The 23,196-nt window shown below is 40.8% G+C and overlaps 1 protein-coding gene across 4 annotated transcripts in view; it reads left to right on the top strand.

The window, feature by feature from the left end:
* ARHGAP26 (Rho GTPase activating protein 26) overlaps positions 1-23,196 on the top strand; it is a 212,389-nt gene that overhangs the window by 79,898 nt on the left and 109,295 nt on the right. For 3 of the 4 annotated variants that reach the window (XM_088663139.1, XM_088663141.1, XM_088663140.1), the window contains exons 9-11: positions 380-495; positions 1,778-1,872; positions 9,956-10,034. In XM_088663139.1, coding sequence (XP_088519265.1) covers positions 380-495; positions 1,778-1,872; positions 9,956-10,034 — 290 coding nt within the window. The remainder of the gene's footprint in view (positions 1-379; positions 496-1,777; positions 1,873-9,955; positions 10,035-23,196) is intronic. The other variant, XM_035105360.3, reaches the window with a different exon arrangement.

The raw sequence follows: 23,196 nt of genomic DNA, 5'->3' as shown, positions 1-23,196 counted from the left end.
AGACTGTGTACCTGCTCCTTCAAGGAGAGTGCAACCTCATCCAGGGCAGGCGATGGACCAATTTCTTAAACATAGCAACCACTCATCCATAGTGCCTCCATCTTGCTCCGGTTCAACCTCAGATGTCATGGAGAAATAGAGCTGAGTCATAAGAATGTATTGCTTAAGTGTAAGAAATATTTAGAGTTGCCACCAGACATGGAGTGAGTGTTACCTGTAGAAAAGGAGCCTCAGGTCTTCCACCTGAGCAATTGGACTGGCCCTGTGTAAAGTCAACTGGATGGAGCATCTGAAAAGCATGGCTTTTAGAGTACAACTACTTCATCATTGGTTATTTTTTATATCTGTCTCTAACATCAACCCATTTCAATTATTTTAGGTCATTTTGGAACAACAACGTGGGTGAAGCATTATTGCACATATCACAGTGAATCTAAACGAATAACTATGGTGCCTTTTGACCAGAAGTCTGGTGGAAAGGGGGTGAGTGAAAATGCAAGTATCTAGCTATGTGGACAGTTCTAAGTGTATTTGCTGCTGTTGCTGCTACTACTACCACTATTACTACATTAATAGAAATAATAATAATAATAATAATAATAATAATTAACAATAATTAACAATAATAATACTTAATAAATACATTTGGGGATTGTGGAAAATCTGTTCAGTCAAGGTAATATTGTCCTTTTTAACAACCTAGTCCTGAGTGTTGAAATGTCTCACTTGTAATAAATAAACTGCCCTAATTCCCGATTTTTACTCTTTTCATTATACACACAGACACACACACGTTTGGGTCCTACCCTTGACAGCAGGAGAAAACAATCCTGCTCCCTCTTCCATGTGGCAGCCCTTCTGATATATAATAATAATAATAATAATAATAATAATAATAATAATAATAATAATAATTTATTTGTACCCCACCATCTGGCTGAGTCTCCCCAGCCACTCTGGGCGGCTCCCAATCAAGTGTTAAAACAATACAGCATTAAATATTAAAAACTTCCCTAAACAGGGCTGCCTTCAGATGTCTTTTAAAAATAGGATAGCTGCTTATTTCCTTGACATCTGATGGAAGGGCGTTCCACAGGGTGGGTGCCACTATCGAGAAGGCCCTCTGGCTGGTTTCCTGTAACTTCACTTCTCGCAATGAGGGAACTGCCAGAAGGCCCTCGGCGCTGGATCTCATTGTCCAGTTTCCTCTTTTCCAGGCTAAACATATCCAACTCCCTCAACCGTTCTTCATCAGACCCTTGATCATCTTGGTCACTCTCCTCTGAAGACATTCCATTCCAGGACCTCCCATCCTAACATATTGAATAGTGGATGGTTTGTCAAATATTCTTAATTAATTTATCATATGTGCATTTTCATAAATTTCATTTATTATTATTACATTGATGGAACACACTTGGTATTACTCCCTGTGGTGAGATCAGTGTGCCTCACCTTTATTCCATCATGGAACCCAAGGTCAGTGCATATGTTGTCTCCAGGCAGTCACCCACCCAGATACTGACCAGTCCCAGACTTGCTTAGCTTCAGCAAGTTGGTGGCTTTATTGTGCCTTCAGACCAAATTCTGGGACTAGATCAAGTGCCTTTAATATTTGTATACAGACCTTTCTGTACTGCCTAGTTTTAATCAGTAATCCACATAGGGCCTATCCTACTTACAAAATTAAGACAAGTGACATTCGGAACAATAACAGTATGTTGTTTTAAAATATATCTGTAAATTGGTCTAATGTTTGGTCTTCATCTTATGCCAGGGAGATGATGAAGCCATTATTCTCAAATCCTGCACACGCCGAAAAACTGATTCCATAGAGAAAAGATTTTGCTTTGATGTAGAAGCAGTGGATCGGTGAGTTGCACATGTATTTTGCCTTTCTGTCAGTAGGCCCAGTGTGTGCCAGTTCCTGTTTATTAAATTGTATGTTACCAATATAAACACTGATAGTCAAGGCAATGAAAAATTGAGATAGAGGCTATCCTAATTTTCTCTAATTCTCTAGATTCATGGAATATTCTTATAAGAATTGTCTGCAATGTTTTTTGTTTTTTTTACCGATAGCAAACCAGATAGAAGTTTTGGCTGACACTATATTCTTTAGTTTAATAAAGACACAATTAGTGATGGGTCTTTGGGAAACTTGTGTCTTCCTTAGTAGCTGTCTGTGTTTTGGGCCCAGGGAGCAGACCTCATGCTTGTTTGCTTCCTTTTGGGTGGAAGTGAACAACTGAACTGGAAAGTTCTGAATTATTTCAGTGTGAGATCTCTCTAAGCCTGTGCAAATGTGGACCTATCAGTAGTGACCTATGTGGTGGAGTGGAGCCTCCCATCACCAACATCGCTAGAAGCTTCCATGGATGGGACAGTGTGTTCAGGGCTATGCAGATGCATTGGCAGAGCCAATCTGTCATTCTCACTGGTGCAGCCCCAACCTACTTGTGGCAGTTGCTGTCTGGACATTTTTAAGCACTGGAAACTTCTGAACACTGAACACTGGAAGGCTTCTGAAATGTGTGGGGCCTCCCTTAGACTTCCAGCTTCAGACAGTCACCCTCTGCAAGTCGAAGGGTGATGGTAATGATGATAGTAGAAGGCAGAGCTAGTACTCTTGTTCTCATGTGTTATCTCTAAAAGTGCATACCTGAAATTGTCTACATATTTTTTAAGGTAATATGAAATAAAAGTTCTTTTCCTGAAACATTATTTAGAAAGGTACTGGAATATTGATAAGGGAATTGTAGATGCTTAATATTCACCTTGTTCAAGCTAAGTTCTTTAACAACAGAAGTCATATGTGTAGTCACATGGAAGAGAGTAAAAAAAGAGAAGTCCTTGATAAGGTTTTTTTAAAAAAAACCTGTAGCAACCTAGTTGGAAACAGAATAGAGGGTATTTATTTTGGCATTCTTCCCCAGACGTCTCTTATGCCTGCTGACGTGCAACTGAATTTCTGTTACAATTACAAAATAAACTAGGGGAACAGATAAAATGGATTGGCATTGGGCTGTAGCAGGAATGAGTGAATTGGGAATGGATGGAGTCGGACCAGGAAACACAGGCAATCTGTTTCAGTTTTCCTGTTTTGCATTTCGTGCCACTAAGCAATGGTGCTCAAGAGGCATTAGACAGATGGCATTAGTGATTCCTTGTTGCTTCCAAGCATTAATACCATAAAATCCTCTCATTCATGTGGCTTCAAAATATTGCCACTCACAAGCAACATGGTAAAACAGTGTTGCGCTCATAAATGGCCTTTGCTTTGAGTCAGGCAGCTTGCTTTAAATCTCTGATCTGCTCCTCTTAAAGGTAAGAGAGCTATGATGTTTGGAAGTGTGCTTTTTCTTATCCTAAAGAAACCGTGAACCTCACAAATTAAACTCTTAATACATTTAAGTTTTGTTTTTGCCATACCTAGTGTTTAGTGCAAAACAATAACAGTAGTGCCTGGAAGGCAGGCTTTGGTTTTTCCATTCCCTTTGATGTTGACACTATGGAGCAAGCATATAAACATCCATATTATATTCATTGTGAAATGAGTGCAATATAAGGACTGTGGATTGTTGTTGTTGTTCAGACTTTATTAAACAAAAATTCACCCCAAGAATTGCAACATTCCCCCCCAGAAATTGAATGAATATATTTAAAGATAGTCTCCAGCTACTTAATTATTTTAGTTGGTGTGTTGCTGTAATTGATTACTTTGGCTTACAAGTAAATAAACAACATTTACCACAGTGATAAGACAGCAAGTCAAGTTTAATGTCTTTAAAAAAATTGTTACAATAATACACTGAAACCTAAATAACATCAAGTGCCTATAACTATGTCCAATCAATTGAAGACTTGACACCTCATAGCTTAAAAAAAATGATATGCTGATTGAAGCTTCATTTGTGTGAATTTGTTTTGCTAGAGCAATTTGATAGGACAGACATGATGAAGTGGGATGATGTCTTCAATTCAGAGAATCTTATCACAGCCAGCCATATGGCCAAACCGCTTTCCACTTCTGTGCCCCTGTTATTATTCATCAATAAAGTGGAGGCCATACCTTTTTTGTTGGGGAATGGTATGAGGGGAGAGGAAGCAGTGTATGCAAGGGAAGATAAAATACACTATCAGCAACGTCTACTTCATACAGAATGCTGGACTGCAGCATATGCACAAGTTTTACTATGCAGCCTTAAGCTGGGGCTGTAGAAGAATGCAAACAGCTTGCCGATGATGTCATTCCCATAAATAAGTGGGTTAATGCTTTTCCCTGATTTGTGTCTCTGTAACTTGTCGAACACGACATTTTATGGCCTGAAAGCTTTTCTGCAAACACAGCATCTTCTCTAGATGGTTGCTTCAGTAATTCTTAAAGCATTGCTGTGGAAACATTAGCATGGCTGTTTCTGACCCAGCTGGGGCACAAAGCCTGAAATTGTTCATACGCACAGTAAGAACTGAACCATTTAAAGATTTGCTGCATAGCCTGTAGGTGGCAGTCGTGTGTGATTTATTAGAGGATACAACATTGGATTAAGCTAGAAAATAAACATTGCCCAAAGGTGTTGTGCATAAGGAGACTTCCATTGCAGTTGTGGAGTTCGGTTGTTCACATCGCTTAGGACAAGGTTTCTGTGGTACTGTTTTAAATTTCTGCTTCTTTAAATCAGTGTGAAAATTTGTAATTTTTATCATCAAGCTGTCATCATGTCCGGGGGTGGTGATTAGCTTTTGGCTCCCAAGTCTTTGCTGGACTACAACTCTTACCACCCCTTGACCATTGGCCGTGTTGAGTTGAGTCTAATGATATCTAATGATACCTGGAGGGTCATATGTTACCCACCCCTCATTTAGTCTATGTAGTAATTCTGCTTTCAGTCATAACCTCCTTATTTAGTAGCAATCCACTGCTGCATTAAGCTGTCATATTTTGAAGTGTCACTAGTAAGAAGCTTGGAATATATCAGGACTGTGGGGAGAATTCAGTGTTGTGCTCTGCTAATTGTTCTATAAGTGCAAGCATTTTAGCTTTCTCGACGGAACAATCTCTGTTCTTTCCCCCCTGCATGCTGTACTGGGGTTTCCCCAACAGCCTTCTGAAGCTGTTGAATGCCTTTCAAGAGGCATGTGAGTAGAGAGGAGGGGGAAACCCTGTTGTGCTAGCAGAGATCTTTACTTGGGCTTCTGCTAGTGGCACTAGTTAGTTGAATATGGCCCAGCAGGTGTAAGTCACATAAATTTGTTAATACTCCTCAGGAAGTACATTTTTAGCATGGAGTATATATCTAAAAGAAAAGTTAGGCACAGAGGCTCAACTTCCTAATAAAACTTAAATCGCATTTGGTAAGCCATTGGCGAATTAGACAATCTATGGTCTTTTAAACTGTTGGGGGTATTATTGTTTTTGCTTATTATTTGCATTTTGTGTTTTTGTGTTTTTACATTGTAAACTGCCCTGTGATCCTTGGATGAAGGACAGTATAGAAATTTAATTAAAAAATAAAACAAAAAACAAATAGAAATTTGAATCCTTATTATTGCTATCTTTATCATGATCCATATCTTTGACACATAGGGCAGGTGCAAACATAATGATTAACCAAGATGGGCAATAGTCAACAGGATCACTCTCCCTCCCTTCTCATGTGTGAACTTGCCCCTCCTTCCCACCTGTCCTTAAGTGTTGATACTTTATTATGCATATTCCCATATTAACTATTGTTAATCCTAACACAGGTGCAGTCCTGTGTGATCATGATCTGCTAAAAGAGCTCTACATCCCCATCACATTTGTAATTTATAATTGTAGTGTGGACTGCCCACTTTTTAAACCTCCTGTTGTAGTAACATGTGCAATGTGACTGCTTTTAGTGGCTGGGCCAACTTTGACATACTGATATAACTAGTGGCATATGTTCTACCCCACAAGGCTGCAGTATTAGGTGTGGGAGAGACCTTTGGAGACAGGGGGAGTTAACTGACCTGGTCAAAATGTATAATTTGGGTGATGGTGATTTGGAACAGTTTCTTAACTAAACCCCTGAACTGGCCATGCAGATCGATGCTGTTTATGAAGCAGACTCACAATTTAGCTTCCTGTCCTACCTGCAGCACTTCAGCTTTGTTATATATTTATTTTTCCTCTCTTGGATGAGTTCTGTGCTGGTCAAATGCAATACAACCTGTACTTGTTCTTTTGCTGTGTCACATTACTAGTGACCTTTATAGATGAATGAAATCTTGAAATTATCATGTTATGCCTAATGCCATGTAAACTTAAGCTGCATTCTGCCTCTCTCCTCCACCCACCCACTTGTGTACTGTTTTCTAGAGATGTACAAGTGGTGATTCCCAAATGAATGGTTGTTCCCTGTGAGTAAGCTGGCAAGAGTTTTGTATGTGAGCTGCCAGTACAGTAAATATAATCCAGAATGTAGGGTTCCTAGATGGTAGGGAAAGGATGCACTGTGTCCTGTGTTTGAAAACATATTATCTGTAATATCTTGATAGCTACTTAAGAAGCCATGGGTTTAAAGTCTACTTTTCACTATAGGATAGGAACCAGTTTTTGATCTTTAGGAACTTCCTCCGTTCATTTCTACTATTGGAGTTGAACACGCTTTTTCCAACATTCAGACCTTGCGACCAGTGTTAAAAGACTGGCTCACATTTGTTCTTCTGTCATCTTTTCACCCTTTTAATGTAGGTAGGTAGGAAATGGAATGGACACTAATTCACAGTCAATTTTCATACAAAGTTGAAGTGAAACAAAAGTTTAGGTCTTAATCATTCTTCTTTTGAGGAACTTCTAGTCCCGAACACATGAACCGCAAGTAGCAGTACAAAAATGGAGAGGCAGTGCTTTTAAGGACATAAACCAATGGCATTTATTTTAAAGACATGACAAGATAACTTGGGAAGGTTAAACTTCTCGTGAATGATTCTTCCTTACATCCAGGCACTGTACATACATTCAAAGGGGACTTAAACTGGGGAGTGGGAGGGTGTGTTTGCTGATCATTCTGCTTTGAAAAGGAAGGTCCAAAGGGGGCTGCATTTTCAGGGTTTCAGTGGTGCATACAACCCCTTTTCAGACTATCTGAAGAGGGCAGGCCCAGAAACTGTGGGTACATGGGGGACAAAGTCAGGGTCAATGTGAGTGCATTTGATGCCCTCACACTTAAGTCTTCATGCATGAGTTAGGGATTCAGTGATACGGTACTTTAAAGTTTTTCTGCTGAATATTTAAACACAGCTATATTTTTTTAAAGGTTGCTTTGTTTAATAATAATAATAACATTTATATCCCACCATTTCCCCTCAACTTTATCACCTAGTTGGAAGAAATACAGGCATATTAAAAATGCTTTTCAAACAGATGGTTGATTACTCTCTTTATAGGCTTTGTGAGGTTTTCTGAGAACATAATCACAGACTTTGATAAAATCACAATGGTTGGCAGGCTATACAGATGTTCTGTCTTTTTTTTTTTTACTTTTTATTGATTTATCTTACAAATACTGAAGTGCATGAAATTAGTTCTAGTTATTTTGCTTGGCAAAGCCTGTGTTTACAATATTCTTATGCCATTTTTTTAATTTTTTAATTTCTTAATGCCTGTGTGGGTATGGAACAATTGAAAAGAATATATGGACTGAAAGATACACATGATCACTTATTTAAAAAAAGTCAGGTTCTTGTGGTTGTGATATTCAGCAAAGGGTTGCTTTACTTTAAGAACCTAAAAAAAGCCCTATTAGATCAAACCAATGTCCTGCATAGTCCAGCATCCTGATTTTAACAACAACAGCAACAAAATAAAAAAATTCCTTCAGTAGCACCTTAAAGACCAACTAAGTTTATATTTTGGTATGAGCTTTCGTGTGCATGCACACTTCTTCAGATACACTAGAAACAGAAGTGTCAGACCCTATATATATACAGAGGGTGGTGGGGGTGGGTGGGAATGGGAGATGGGCTGATGGGAGTGGTAAACCTGTAGATGGGTGTTAATGGCTGCTGATGGCTGCAATTAGTCCTGGGCTGAGGTGCTACAAACATTATTATTTATTCAATTTCTATACCACCCTTCATCTGAGGATCACAGGGCACTTTACAATCTAAACAAATTAAAATACATACCATAGTAACAAACAATACCCCCCTCCCCCACAATTGTAAAGGCCATGGTTTGTTTAATTAGCCAAAGGCCTGGGAGAAGAGGAATGTGTTTGCCTGGATCCTAAATATATGTAATGAAAAGTGGATCAACCAGATGTCTTCTTGGAGCCCACATGAGGACAACACTCTTCTGTCACTGTTGTCCCCTTGTAACTGGTATTCAGAGACCTGCTGCCTCCGACCCTGGAGGCAGTATTTAACTATCATGACTACTAGCCATCGATTTATCCTCCATGAATTTGCACAATCCAATTTGTAAGCTGTCTGAATTTCTATTGGCAAAGAGCATATAGCGTTAATTTACCAATTTAAGGTTACATTGGTATTTCTAGAGAGGTATTTTTACACTAGGGGAAAAAAACCCATGGAATTTTCGAAATTTTCAGTACAACATTTCAAATTGGCTGAAAAGTAGTTTTCCTTTAGGTATATTTTTCTAGAATACTAAGCATGTAAGCATCAACTGATTCTCTGCACAAAGAGATTAGCAAAAATGACACATAATATGCCTAGATTATTATCTAAATGTACTACAAGACAGAACAGATTGTGTCCTTTCCTGGGTAAATTGTGTGAGCTGCTTTGTGTATATAATTATTATTCCCTTGCCATCTGATTTCCCTTTTCTAATATCACAGGATTAGAATATGGAATTCTTAAACCCTTTCTCTATTGCCTAGGGCAGAGGCCAAATGCCATTTTTTATGATATATGTAAATTTTCTACTAATAACTAGAGGCTTCACACACGGCAACAGTCTTTGGAGCTGGCTTCGTTGCAACTTTCACTTCTTTTAGGTGATTCTTCAGACATTTTTGTTTAAAGTATTACTGATGAAAAAGAATTTTGCATTCCTTGACATTATCAGGTATTTGTTAGAATCTAGACATATTTGAGGCTGAGGCTCCAATTGGCCACCTCATGAGAAGAGAAGACTACCTGGAAAAGACCCTGATGTTGGGAAAGATGGAGGGCACAAGGAGAAGGGGACGACAGAGGATGGAGATGGTTGGACAGTGTTCTCGAAGCCACCAACATGAGTCTGACCAAACTGTGGGAGGCAGTGGAAGACAGGAGTGCCTGGCATGCTCTGGTCCATGGGGTCACGAAGAGTCGGATACAACTAAATGACTAAACAACAAGGCATATTTATTTTTGTCCCTTTGAATGCATACCTAGAAATAACACAGTTCATCTACATGCTCTGTGCCAGATGGTTCTCCTGAAGCGTACAGGAAAACATTTTGCATGAAGCAGCCCTAAGTACTTGCCTAGTCAGACTGTGACAGTACCCTAAAATCCCTGGATTTCAAGGAGTGAGAGTTGTTGGCTGGTTGTCCATCTGTGAAGTTTAGGTAGCACATTTGGGTGCAATGGCTTGCCAACCCACCTTCAGTTTTATTTGGATGCACAACCATGCAGATTTGTGATTTGCTAAACATTTGCTATTGAGGGAAACGTCTGCTATTAGTGACATCCTAGTTTGGGTCTCCTGTTTTTTCATTGAAGTGGGTGTCTCCTCCAGTTGTTCCTAAGCTTGCATTTGGACATGGAAATATGCATTATAACAGCTTTTGATGAATGTCACCCAGTTCACATATAACACTAACCATGACTTAGTGCAAACAAGCAAATGTGCAGGTTCCTAGACTATGTGAAGTGGGCCTTATCCTGTTCCTACCAACCCCCCCACCCCTAGTCACTTTGGAGTTTAATCTTCTTAGACCTGCTATTCACAGTATCATTGCATCAATCTCTGCAGGCCTGGAGTGATCACAATGCAGGCGCTTTCTGAAGAAGATCGAAGGCTCTGGATGGAGGCCATGGATGGCCGGGAACCGGTAAGAAAGAGTGCTTGAATAAGAAAGGGTTTTGGGTTTTTTGGGGTTTTTTTTCCGTAAATAACCCGCTTTGAGACTTTGATTAAATACTTGACATACTTAATCTCCTGTGCTACTAGGATAGTGAGAAAGCTCTTGCTGTCAATGTTTTTGAGAAATTGCAGAATGTAGCCCAGAATAGTTCAAACATTGTCTTAATGCTGCTGTAGAGAAAGGAGGAGGGGAGGAACAAAAATCACAATACAGTATGCCATTTTTGAAACTTTCTGAAATCTGCCAAGTCAGCAGCTGCTAAAGACTGATAGGTCCACATTAAATTTCACAACCTAATGTCTCCTAATGGATATGTCTTACAGCCCAGACTGCCATACACACATACAGCATTCATGCATATGCTCACAGGTGAAAACATGTTTTACTGTAAATATCCCTATTCGCCATGTAGTAATTAGACTTGTACGGAGAAACCCTTCTGTTGGAGCCTGCATGGGTGAGGAAGAGGAGCTGCAGACTGCATAGGGAAAACTCATGGCTCACATCCAACCGATGAGCCATAGCTTTCCCACCCCCAATGAAAGGGCTCAGGTCAATTGTAGTCTCACCCATTTACTGGATTTTTGTATCTTCAATGTATTCCCCCCTCTATAAATGTGTTCACTTGTTTTAATGCAGAAAGGTTGTTTTTTAAGAAAAAATGGAAGCACATTGTTGTGCCATTGTGTCATATCTCTCTGTCTCCTTTCAAAACCCACAAAACCTTTTAATGGCCAGGGGAGGCTATGTTGCTTTCAATTTGACGCCTGAGCTTTGAATATTTGGGGAAAACATGCTTGAATCCCCACCCCACCCCCGGATCATCTTTACAAAAATAAAAATGAGATCGTTGGGATGACATACTCTGTGCTTGATACGAGATTTTTCTCTTGTACGATAGACTTGCAAAACGCATGCAACCCTGATAGCAAACAATTTAAGTTGCCCCACTATTATAGTACAGGAAGCTGTGAAGATATGAATGACTTCAGGGGGACATTGTACAGCATATGTAGTTCTTCGAGAGCCACCCACACAAGCAGCTGGCACCTTGCTTACAGTAACATTCAGCAGAATTGCAGGCAGATAGCATTAGTGTTGAACAAAGGAGTTCTCACTTTAAAAATTAAAATGCTAGATGGATATACAAAGCAGAAGCAAACCTCTCTGCAGGATGTTGGCGGCTGTGCTGACTTCACAAAAAGCACAATTGGATGAATGTCATAATTTCTTTAAGCTGTAAATAGTGTGGAAAGAGTGAAGAGGGAAATTTCTGAGCATGGGTTCTCTCATATGCAAAGTAAACTAAGCAGGAAAAGGAAATGCACTGAAATCAGCCAGTTGTTCTGAAGCAATCCAAGTAATGTCTCTTCAGTATTAGAAATGAGCCAACTTGGGCTGGTCTTGTGAGTGAGTGCTGAGCAGGGCATGGCTTCTGAGATTGTCCCTTTAGGGACTTAAATATAGTACAGTGGTTGAAATATATTTACAGACTAGAAACACCTAGCTGATCCCTGCAAATGTATTGGGAGTCCTGATCAATTTACCTGGATATCTCCTTGACTGTAACTATGTAATATATCACTTAGTGAGCATATTGTGTTCTAAGTGATATTTTTTCTTGTGGGCAGGGGAAGTACAGAAGAAGGGAAACAAAGTTACACTGTTTTTTTGCCTGATAATTCTATTCATATGCCGCTTTCCCACAATGAGTTGCACTCAGAGTCGCTTACAACAAATGTCCACTTACCGTCAAAATACAAAACACTGGGGACTATAAACCAGTGTACAAAATATATCAAGAAAAGAAATTGGACAGAATCAACAATTCAACGAACACGGACTAAATTCAAACTACAAGGAAATAATCTGAACTTAATTTTTATTTTGATCCGTACTTAGATATTTTCTTTTAAAACATTAATACAATTCAGAGGGGGAAGGGGTATTCTCTTTGAGCTCTGGGATTCACAGCTGGCTCTCTCATTTGTCCTCCAGAGGAGGTTGGAAATATCAAGGCGGCTGGTGCTGGTCTCACTGGCAACTTAATAGATGTTTTTATATAAACAACAGTGACATATTCCAGAATATTCTGTGTAAAATCAATACCCAGTAGTACTGGATGTTTGGTCAAAATGTAGCAAAGCAATTTCCCCTGCTCCGAGATTCTCATTGCCTGTCTCCAAATGTGCTCAGAGCATTGTGTCCCTTAGCTGCTGACCATCATATTTACACGTCTCTGCATGCTGATGGTGAGCTGCTGAGTCCTGATTCACCGGGCCCTGTAAAGTTCAAATTAGTCACCTAAACCTAAAGCCTTTATTGATTCCGAAAGCAATGCTAATTGCAACATAAACAATGGATAACCTTATGAAATAAAGGAAATGAAGAAAAGTTACAAAACAGCTATGCTTTCTGTGGCAATGTGTAACTGTCTGCCGAAAAGTATGAAAATCCCTAGCGCACATTCAGCAAACCACGGGCCGTTTTATCATTTTAATTTAATTTATAATTTTTTGCACCTTGTTTCTGCCAGCAAATATAGCAAACCATTCAGACATACTGTTAACATGGATATATCTACACTAGAGCCAGCAGAAGCCAGGAGAGGAACCAAACATACACAGATTAATATCCTAATAGCACAGGATACCAAGAGCCTCAATGTCCCAGAACACCCTCATGTGAAACCTGAGGTCAGCAGTTATCGGTAGATCAGCAGATAATGCTTATTGCATACAGATTGCTATAGTTGCAAAAGAAACTACCTGTTTAAAGCTTGCTCTCAGGAAGTGCTTGTTTGTGCAAACTACTGCAGGGCCACATAAGTTTTTCATTCCGTAAAGAGTGCCGTTGTCCTCCACCAATATCATGCATGTTTATTGTGAATGAGATCAATGGTGCTGGGCATCCTTGATTCTTTTTGATGACAACAGAACTACTCTTTATCATATACTATTACTATTTTAGTCCATTCATAGCTTAGCGGTAGACCATTTGCCTTCGCATGCAGAAGGCTCCAGATTCAGTCTCTGTTATCTCCTGGTAGGGCGGGAAGGTAACTTGTATGGAATCCTGGAGAGCTTTTGCCAGTTCAAGTTGACGGTACTGAGCTGAATGGCCTGACTCTATATACAGTAGCTTTCTGTGTTCCTTTGTATTTTCTTTGATGGGTTATGTTGTTGTGACGTGGGGGTTCGTGATTTCAGTAAGTATTACCGCTCTCTGGCATAGTAGAGTATGCTGGAGACAGTTCTCTAAGTAACTCTTCTTTATTAAGGCAAACAAGACTGAGTTCTGAGGAGCAGGAAGCTACATTTATAGGGACGGGGAACTTGCTTAAAAGGGATACATTTTGGAGGGAACAATATCAAGCAATCTCAGTGCTGCCAATAGGACTGAGGATCCAAATACAGCAGTTTAAATGAACAAATAGTAGCTGTTCCTTCTGGAACCGAAAGCAATTACTTTACCCTAATGCGAATACAGACAATAGTAATACAGATATAATATCCTTTGAATCAATACACAACACTTCTGCACTGGTTTTAAGAAGCTATAAGGCATGAGAAAGGGAATTATTTGAAAATAGCATACTTACTATAGATGAGGTGAATCTATGTAGCATAGTCAGCTACACAACTGTGTTCAATTAACATGGTGGTGTTTTTTTTAATTCTTAAGTGAAGGGATGGTATAATAATTTAATTAATTAAAATACTTTCATCCTGCCTTTTGCTCAAAAGGCCCCCATGGCTCCAGAGCCAGCATCAGAAGCAAACAGCAGAGACAAAAAACCAGCCTCTCCACATGAGAGGACATGGAGTAGTGTGCAAAATCTCAGCAGGGATCAGGAAACTCAAAGGCTCTTTGAAAAGGAGCTGTCTTTGCCAGCCACCTGAACGTTGATAGAGAAATAGCAAGCTGAGCCTCATTTGGCAGGGAGATCCAAAGATTCAGTGCTGATGTTGAATGCCCTGTTCCAGGTAGTCCCTCACTGGATTATTCCTGGCCGAGGGGCTCTGCAAAGGACTTTGAATCATATAGGCGAAGGCAATCCTGACCAACTGTGGTGTTTGTTTCTCTAAGCGAGGTTGAATCAAGAGATTCAGCTAGCCTTCTGCTCTTAACTGCTTTGATTAAACCAGGAATATCAAAGCAGTAACACCAAATCTTGTTACAGAAATCTGAGGGTGTCAAGGAGAGCTCAGTTTCAACATGTAAAAAGGTAAAGGGACCCCTTGACCGTTAGGTCCAGTCGCGGATGACTCTGGGGTTGCAGCGCTCATCTCGCTTTACTGGCCGAGGGAGCCAGCATACAGCTTCCAGGTCATGACTAAGCCGCTTCTGGCAAACCAGAGTAGTGCACGGAAACACCGTTTACCTACTTGCTGTAGCAGTACCTGTTTATCTACTTGCACTTTGATGTGCCTTCGAACTGCTAGGTTGGCAGGAGCTGGGACCGAGCAACGGGAGCTCACCCCGTCGCGGGGATTCGAGGCGCCGACCTTCTGATCGACAAGCCCTAGGCTGAGTGGTATAGACCCAAGTTTATATGTGATGCATTTATATTTAAATGTGCTTTTTATCTAAGGTTTTACATATAATCCCTTTCCGTCCAGAGCCTCTTGATGATGATGGGATATTTCACTCAGAGTTGCTTCATATATTATGTCAGAAAAACAGGTGCTAAAGGCATGTATCATATGAAGCTACAACCTTAAGAGTTCCCTACAACATTTGCCTGTAGTGCATATGTGTTCAGAAATACAAATATGATGTTATTTACCACATGCAGTCCTTGTACATGCAGAAAAAGTATGAAGCGCCCCATGTTGACTGGTCCAGTGGAATAAAATCTTCCTACTTATTCAGCTGCAAGCACTCTGGCCTGTTGATCTTTTGAGGGCCGGGAAAGAAGCTCTATCTAAACAGCTGTAGAATGTAGATTGATGAAATGAGGCTTGTGGGTTAAGCACAAAATGGAGGCAGGAGAGTAGTGTTCACTGTGACTGCTGTGTAGGCTTTTGTCCACTAGATGGTGAAGTGAGACTTTCTGGTTGCTTACGTTGATGTCTTGTCTTGAACCACGTGAGAGCTCTGGTGTTGGGCAGAATTCAGTAGCTTTAATATTTGTATTTTATAAGGTCTCTTTCTCCCACAATTTTAGTATCTTATAGCTTTAAAAGGAGGTTGAAGCAAAACACTGGGGTCAAATTGGGTCCACCTGATTTGTGTTTAAACCCTTGATGTGATTGAGGAAAATGAGTGTGTAGAAAAGTGCCACGTATTGATGAATCCCATTCCTTCCAGTCTCCTTCGTCACAATGTCAGCACCAAATGGGTATTGCTAATGCCTCCTGTGGGAGATGGAGGAGCCCTCCTGCCTTCTCCAGCCCCAGGAATCTCCACTGAGTATTCTGTATAAATGCTCCACTCGCAAAGCTTGCCCCCACCCCCGCCAGTTTTGCCTCTTGAGTAATGATCAAACAGTGACAGATGAGAACAGACTACTTGTGTGCACAGCTGCCAGCCCATCCCTGTGTAGCGTGTTTCCTCTGCAAGCCAGACCTCTTCAACATTTTGGGGTTTTTTTTTATAAAACCCTTCTGTCGCTATTGGAAGTTAAATTTTCTACTCTTGCTCTGACTGCCCTGGTTATACTCTCTGTGACAGCACCACTTCATTTGCCTAGCATCTGCAGCACAGACAAAATACACAACAAAACCTAAATATGTGGTGAAACCATAAACTCCTGCAGAAGCGGGGGGGGGGGGGATCTTCACCCTTCTTTAAAGTGCCTAATTATTTTCAGTCCGTTTGCAATTGTCGAAACTTCTTAGTTCGGGATTTTTTCTGACTATTTTTCTTCTTCCCCGTGCTTATTTTCCTATGATAGATGGTCCCCCACCCCCTTCGCCTTCTCAGTTCTTTTGTGCATGTCCCCTCCTCTTCCCCAGCCCCTCCTGCCAACCATGTTCCTACCCATTCCCTTATTCAACCTAGCTTTGTTTTTGTCGGAATAAGTTGAAGTGTTGGCAGTATAAAGTTTGCTTGGTATAAGAAGCTGGTGCTGATTTCTTTTTTCCATGGAACCTCACCCCTCACTGGTTTCAAGAAGCAGCAATGAGAACTGGGCTCTGTGGATGCAGTCGCTGTTAGGCTTGAATGTTTCCATGGTGATCTGTTGTCGCCATACTAATGACTTTCAACTCTTCTCCGGTGTTTTTGTAGCTTCCCAGGTTGCTAAACGATCTCTTTTTATTCTCCTTTCACCGAGCATAACAAATGTGAATCTTTTAACATGACCCAAACTTGACGTGCGTGTTTTGATTAGGGTCATACTTCAAGTTTCTTTAAATAAATCTGGGCTGACATTTGGTTGATTTGTATAGGGCAGTAATTCATAATTCCCAGGCCCCCGTGGCGTAAGCATGGTGTGGCGTGTGAGATTTATCTCACAAAGTGGATTAGAAATCCAGAGGCTAAAAATGGGTGTAGAACAGTAGGCAATATACGAGCTTTGGGGACAATCTACGGTGACACTGAGGGTTTCAGGAGTAGATTTCTGAATGTAAGCAGTTGTTTGAAGATAGCCTTTCTCTTTAAGGGGATCTGTGCATTCATTTATATATTCAGCATTGTTTATACCCCCGTAACAAAAATCTGCTGTACCAATGAAACCTGATGCATCCATAATTGGTAACGTCCTGCAAGCTTCTGTGCTGCTGTCTCATCCTCCTTCATTTTCCTCCTTTCTATTACATGCAAATCCTCACCCTCTTTTCATTTTCAGAGCTAAACATGGGTAATGTTCTATCTGTATAGGTGATTTCTGTAACAGTAGTTAGCACAAACCACAGTTTGCCAACTCATGTTTTAATCAGCATTGCAAACTGGTTTGAAACTTAAGTTAATAAAAAGAGCAGTGTGGTTACTTCAATAATGGGAGGTGGGGACAGGTGACAAAGAAGACGTAGATGTGAACCTGCAAGGTGCTATTGGTCTCGTAACTGCTTGGTCAATGAGAAAGTATTATGTCAATACTGGACTTAGCTGGAACGCATTCCAAAAACCATGTTTTTTGGGGGGGGGGGTAGCCTTAATTATGTTTTATTTTCAAGCTGGATAGAATATTGACAGAATGGAAAACTATTTTTCCTGTCATAAATAAACATTAATATTATGACTATGGCTGCTGCTACAGCTGATTGATTTTAGTTCCACAGTATTCCCGGTCCTTACCCAGACATATTGGGGACTCAGGTGGCGCTGTGGGTTAAATCGCAGAGTCTAGGGCTTGCTGATCAGAAGGTCGGCGGTTCGAATCCCTGCAACGGGGTGAGCTCCCGTTGCTTGGTCCCAGCTCCTGCCCACCTAGCAGTTCGAAAGCACATCAAAAGTGCAAGTAGATAAATAGGGACCGCTCCGGCGGGAAGGTAAACGGCGTTTCCGTGCGCTGCTCTGGTTCACCAGAAGCAGCTTTGTCATGCTGGCCACATGACCCGGAAGCTGTCTGCGGACAAACGTCGGCTCCCTCGGCCTATAGAGCGAGATGAGCGCCGCAACCCCAGAGTCGGACATGACTGGACCTGACGGTCAGGGGCCCCTTTACCTTTACCTTTACCCAGACATATTAGATTGGACCAAAGGAAGCAAGAATGATTATATGAACTCAAAATACAATACAGTATGGCAGATCAAAAGTTTACCTCAGGCAGGGTATTAGGTTGGCTGTTACTCAGAGTAATTTTCACTTGAAACAAAGAGCTGATCCCACACATCCAATGTGAAGTTCACATCCATCAAGACACCATGTTTCCCAATAGTCTGAAGTTCCCAGATCTCAGCCTGGCTTTTCCTTTCTTTATGTGCTACCGGTAACTTTGAGCATTCCTTCGGGTTTCAAGAGAGAACAAAAATGGCTAGAGGGGGGGCATGATAGCACTTTATAAAAACTATGCACACTGTGGAGAAAGAGGATCAATATATTTTTGTCTCTCTTTCTCATAGTATTACTTATTTTATTTATATCCTTCCCTAATGTTACTTCTAATACCGGCCCTTGTGGTTACTCAGTGACATTAATTGACTGGAGATTCAGGTCAGACGAGAGAGAGGACTTCAAACTGCACACAATTAATTTCTGGAAGTTGCTGCCCCAAGATGTAGTGATGGCTACCAGTGTATATAGTTTTAAAGGGGGATTGGGTAAATTTGTGGAGGATAGGGCTATCAGTGGCTTTTAGTCATTGTGGCTATATTTAATCTCCAGGATCAGAGGCAGTAAGTCAGTGAATGCCTGTTGCTGGTGTCCTCTTGAACTGCTTGTCGGCTTCTTTCTCATGCCCACCCCGCTGGCAAATGTGGGCAACAGGGTGCTAAGAATGGAGCTTTTGAGTAGATCCCACACAAGCAGAGACCATTTGGATGTGACTGTGGTGTATTTTTGTGTGTGTGTGTGTGATTTGATTTTTGAAAATCCTGATCTACATCTCCCTAATGCCTTCATTATCTACTAGCTTTTGAACTTCCTGAATGGTCCAGTGTGGCTCTGTTGAAAACGTATTTAAAGATGTGTTTTGAACAAAAATATGCTCAAAAACGTGTAATTTGAGGAAACACAGCAGAACGGACTGCATTGGAAATATACCCATTCATTTATCCATCCTTAATAAAACACAGAAAGTTCATAAGGCCCTGTACATTCAAAGTTTAACTTGGATGTGCTAAAAAAACAGCAACCCACCAGCATATTTTCATGTATGTGGTGTGTGCATTTCACGATAGCTAGAAGTGTTACTTATAGCACAGGATAAATAATCTCTTGTCTTCTGATCTTTAATTATTGATTTATCCCCCCTTCCCCCGTGTCTTTGGCATGCATACTTTGTACAAAGGCCCATATAATTGCCTGTTGCTCGTGGTGTAGAATTGGTGAGCTGACTTTCTGGGAGCGCATGGAAAATAATCACATGGAGTCAGAAACATGGAATTGGGTGTAGAAAGTTGAGCAACACCCAAATGAAGCAAACCGGGCTGGTCCTACCATAGGGTAGAATGGGGTGCCTGTATTAGGTAGAAGATACTGAGTGTACACACCACCTGCCCTGCGCCCCCTAAGCTAGTTTGCTGCCCTCAAGTGCAGTGGAGAATGTTGTCCCATCACCAGAATTGAAATATTCAACTGCCATTCTAGCCAGAGGAATGAGGGGCACACCATTTCATCCATTACATCAGGAAGCAAAATGTATTGGGTCTGCTCTGAAGCCTTGCGTAGCAGTTGCTGTTCTAATGTTTTCTAAGTTGTTCTTGTTGAACTCAAAAAAAATCTTGATCCCCAGCCTGGGTATTGTATGAAAGCTTGATGCCGAATTGACACTAGGACAGTTGAGAACGCCATGGACTCTGTATTTTCCTATCCATCTCATAGCATTTCTGCAGCATGTCCCCCTACCTAAGATGCTCGCTGCACTTGTGTGCGGGATCAACATTATCTCACATTGCTACTCAGATATCAAAACATGCCATAGATGCGACGACCATTTCTTTCTCGTAGTGTGCTTCTTGAAACTCTCTCTTGCTGTGCTGGCTGTGAGCTCTATCCAGCCTAGTCAACCCCATGTGCTCCAATAGCCTCCAACAAGATAATGAAATAAGGATGAGATTGACAGGTATTCTAGATGCCTGAAAAATGCCTCCTCAAATGTTCTGAAACACAGGCAAGGAAGGATAAAGATTGTTGGACCTGGTTGCATATTGCTGAACCAGCACCCTTGTCACAGTTCCTCACTGGCCAGGAGAAACCAAAGAGGGTTTCCAATAAATCACTGCAGAGTGAAATTCCAAATTGACCTTTTCAGTATATACACACAGTGTGAAAATGTTCTAAAAATAACTTATGTATAAGCTTGTGCTTGCACATATGCAGACAGAGTATTTTTTAAGATTTATTTCAGGGGATAACAAAAGATCCACAACAATTTGCAAAATAATATTTCATCTATATAAATCCCCTTGCAAAAATAGATTATAGTTAGGATAAACAGCGATTATTTATTGCTATTATTTATGTCAGCTGAGCATCACAGGGCGGTTTACAATATAGAAACACAAAAATACGCAACATAATAAGAAACAGAAGCAATACTTCCCCACACAATGACAATAATGTAACTGAGCAAGAAAAATAAAATAAAAATTGACAAATATGACATTTTTGTCTGATCAAACAACAAGAGCTTAATTATGTCACTTCTAGCAGTATGATATTAATGCTAAATATTTTAATTCAAATTATCTCCCAATAGTATGCCATCACTCAGATGCAACTGGAATAGAATAGGGTTGCATTGCATTGTGTTTTCAATCATCTCAGCAGTGGATTTTTATTTTTTATTTTTAAAAGGTCCCATTTCCCCAAGAATGACTTGGTTTGCTTGCCTCCCTTCTCTAACATATCATATTTGTGAGTTTAAGTAAATAACTCAGGCACAGTAATTTTTAATAAGTAACCGAGGTGCAAAGAATTGTGAAGCAGCATCTGAACGTTTCCAAGCCTTAAGCGTGCATAAACCTTTTACATCTTGGTCTTTCCTTCTGACCTTCTCCTTTTGGAACTTGCTAGCTTTGCATGGGTTGCTTTTGGCAAAGTCTCTAGTGAACGGGGTTTCTTGTGTCTGGCGCAAGTGAGACAGCGCTCACAGCCTTCACCGTCATTATTAATTGCTGTCCTTCTGTGATTTGTCATTGTTCGTTCCTCTCTATTCTCTTCCAAACACTTTGGCTTTGGAGTTTGTTTTTGTAAGAGGTAAAGGAAGAAGCTTTTGTAGATTTACATCTTCTTGTATGAAGTTGGTGAGCTTTTTCCTGTTGGAACTAATCTGCCTTTTTTGAATTAGTTGCTCCCTCCCTCCAACTGGAATTTCTGTTCCTTTTCACAGTATTTTCTCTCACTCACTTTAAAAGAGAGAGAGAGAGAGAGAGAGAGAGAGAGAGAGAGAGAGAGAGAGAGAGAGAGAGAGAGAGAGAGAGAGAGCGCTCATACTCATTCCTGTTCAGTGCTCCAAATCACTGTTTTCCTTCCTCTCTATTGTTGTGGTTTTTCTTCCCTTTCTATTTGTTTAATTTAGCTTGTCTGGCCCAAAAAACCCACTGAACTTTGCTTGAACTTCAGATTCAGCCTGCACAGGTGCTTCAGCTTGCTTATAGGCTGGTTAGATCTGGAACACCTTATTTGCTGACAGTGCAAATATAAACAGCATTGTGTGTTGGGTTTGCATTTTGACAGCTCTGCTGGAAAAGGAGGTCACAATGATGGGTACCTCATTCTGTGCATGGTAAATTAGTAAACAACATCTGGCTCTGCCATCTGATCCCCCCCCCCCCGGCCGGTATTTCATTTGCCTCTCATAATCGGGCTGCACTGAAATTGTAGGAAAATAGAAGATGTGGTCATTGGCACCAACTTTGGATGCCTTTAAAAGGAGCTTAGACAAATTCATGGAGAATCAGGCTATCAATGACTATTGGCCACGATGGCTGTGCACTACCTCCATATCAGCAGTGGTATGCCTCCCGATGCCAGTTTCTAGGAATCACATGTGGGAAGAGTGTTGCTGCCCTCAAGTCCTCCTTGTGGGCTTCCCACAGGCATTTGGTTAGCAGCTGTGAGAACAGGATGTTGGACTAAATGGGCCATTGGCTTTATCCAGTGGGGCTCTTATGTTAATTGCCTTGAAACACACACACACACACACTCCTCTCTCTCTCTCTCTCTCTCTCTCTCTCTCTCTCTCTCTCTCTCTCTCTCTCTCTCTTTCATTCGTTCATTAATTTTTTCTTTCTTTTAAATTTAAGCCTTGTGCCATCTAATATTTCCCACTTGAACCTGCCGCAAAAAAACCCAAATACATGCTTTCCTCATCCAATGCTTTAGAATACAGCAGGGGTTCCCAAACTAAGGCCCGGGGGCGGGATATGGCCCAATCGCCTTCTAAATCTGGCCCGCGGACGGTCTGGGAATGAGCATGATTTTACATGAGTAGAATGTGTCCTTTTATTTAAAATGCATCTCTGGGTTATTTGTGGGGCCTGCCTGGTGTTTTTACATGAGTAGAATGTGTCCTTTTATTTAAAATGCATCTCTGAGTTATTTGTGGGGCATAGGAATTCGTTTGTATTTTTTTTCAAAATATAGTCCGTCCCACAAGGTCTGAGGGACAGTGGACAGGCCCCCCACTGAAAAAGTTTACTGACCCCTGGAATACAGTATACAGATGTTCACTGCTCATCCCCACCCTACCCCGCAGTCTGACGCAATTTCAGGTAATGTGCAAGGATAAATGCGTTAAGACAAATTGAGCTCATTTATTCTTATCTGCTGGTAGCTTTGGGATTTCTGTGCTGCCTCAGGGTTCAATCCCTTGGCACAGCTTGAAAGATAACATAAAGCACTACAATAAATATAATATCTAACGCTTAGAAAAGAAATCCTCAACCCTTAAAACATAAAAGCAGACAGCTTCACATTAAAACAAGCATTTTCCTCCAAGCACCAAAGTCATGATAAACTTCCAAAAAGGTTTGTTTTGTTTTTTTAAGCTGACCTACTGAATTTCTATGCGAAGGGACTTTATTTAACTCTAAGGTTTCCATGCCCTAAAAATGCTTGCAGCCAGCCAGTTCTGGCTGTGGAAACACCAAGTACAGTGACACAGAATTCTTGGAAGTATTCACACATGCATCAAGAAATTCACTGGGTGGTGGATACACCTTCATTCTTTCTGTCTAGGGTTCCCTAGTCATGATAGTTTGTATTGGCCATGCACATGTTTTTCGACAGATCTACTTCCCAATGTGCACTGGGTTCTTCTTATCTCCCCTTTTGGAGTGGCACATAACTCAGACCTGTGCACAGAGGGAAAACTGCACTTGCGTTTCCCCCAGTGGTGCAGGTGCTGAAAGATGAAGGTAATGCAGCGTACTAGAATTCTTCGCATTTGTATCTGTTTCAGATATGATGTTATTACTGGAATAACTGTCTGCTTTCATTTTGAAGCCAAGGCCAATTTATCTGAAGATGCTTTCTTGAATACTGGTGGGGGTGCCTTTGCAGCTAATGGCGTGT

This window comes from Zootoca vivipara, chromosome 2 (genome assembly GCF_965207765.1).
Source record: "Zootoca vivipara chromosome 2, rZooViv2.hap1.1, whole genome shotgun sequence".
NCBI lineage: Eukaryota > Metazoa > Chordata > Lepidosauria > Squamata > Lacertidae > Zootoca > Zootoca vivipara.
This window is presented reverse-complemented; position numbering and strand designations above follow the sequence as displayed.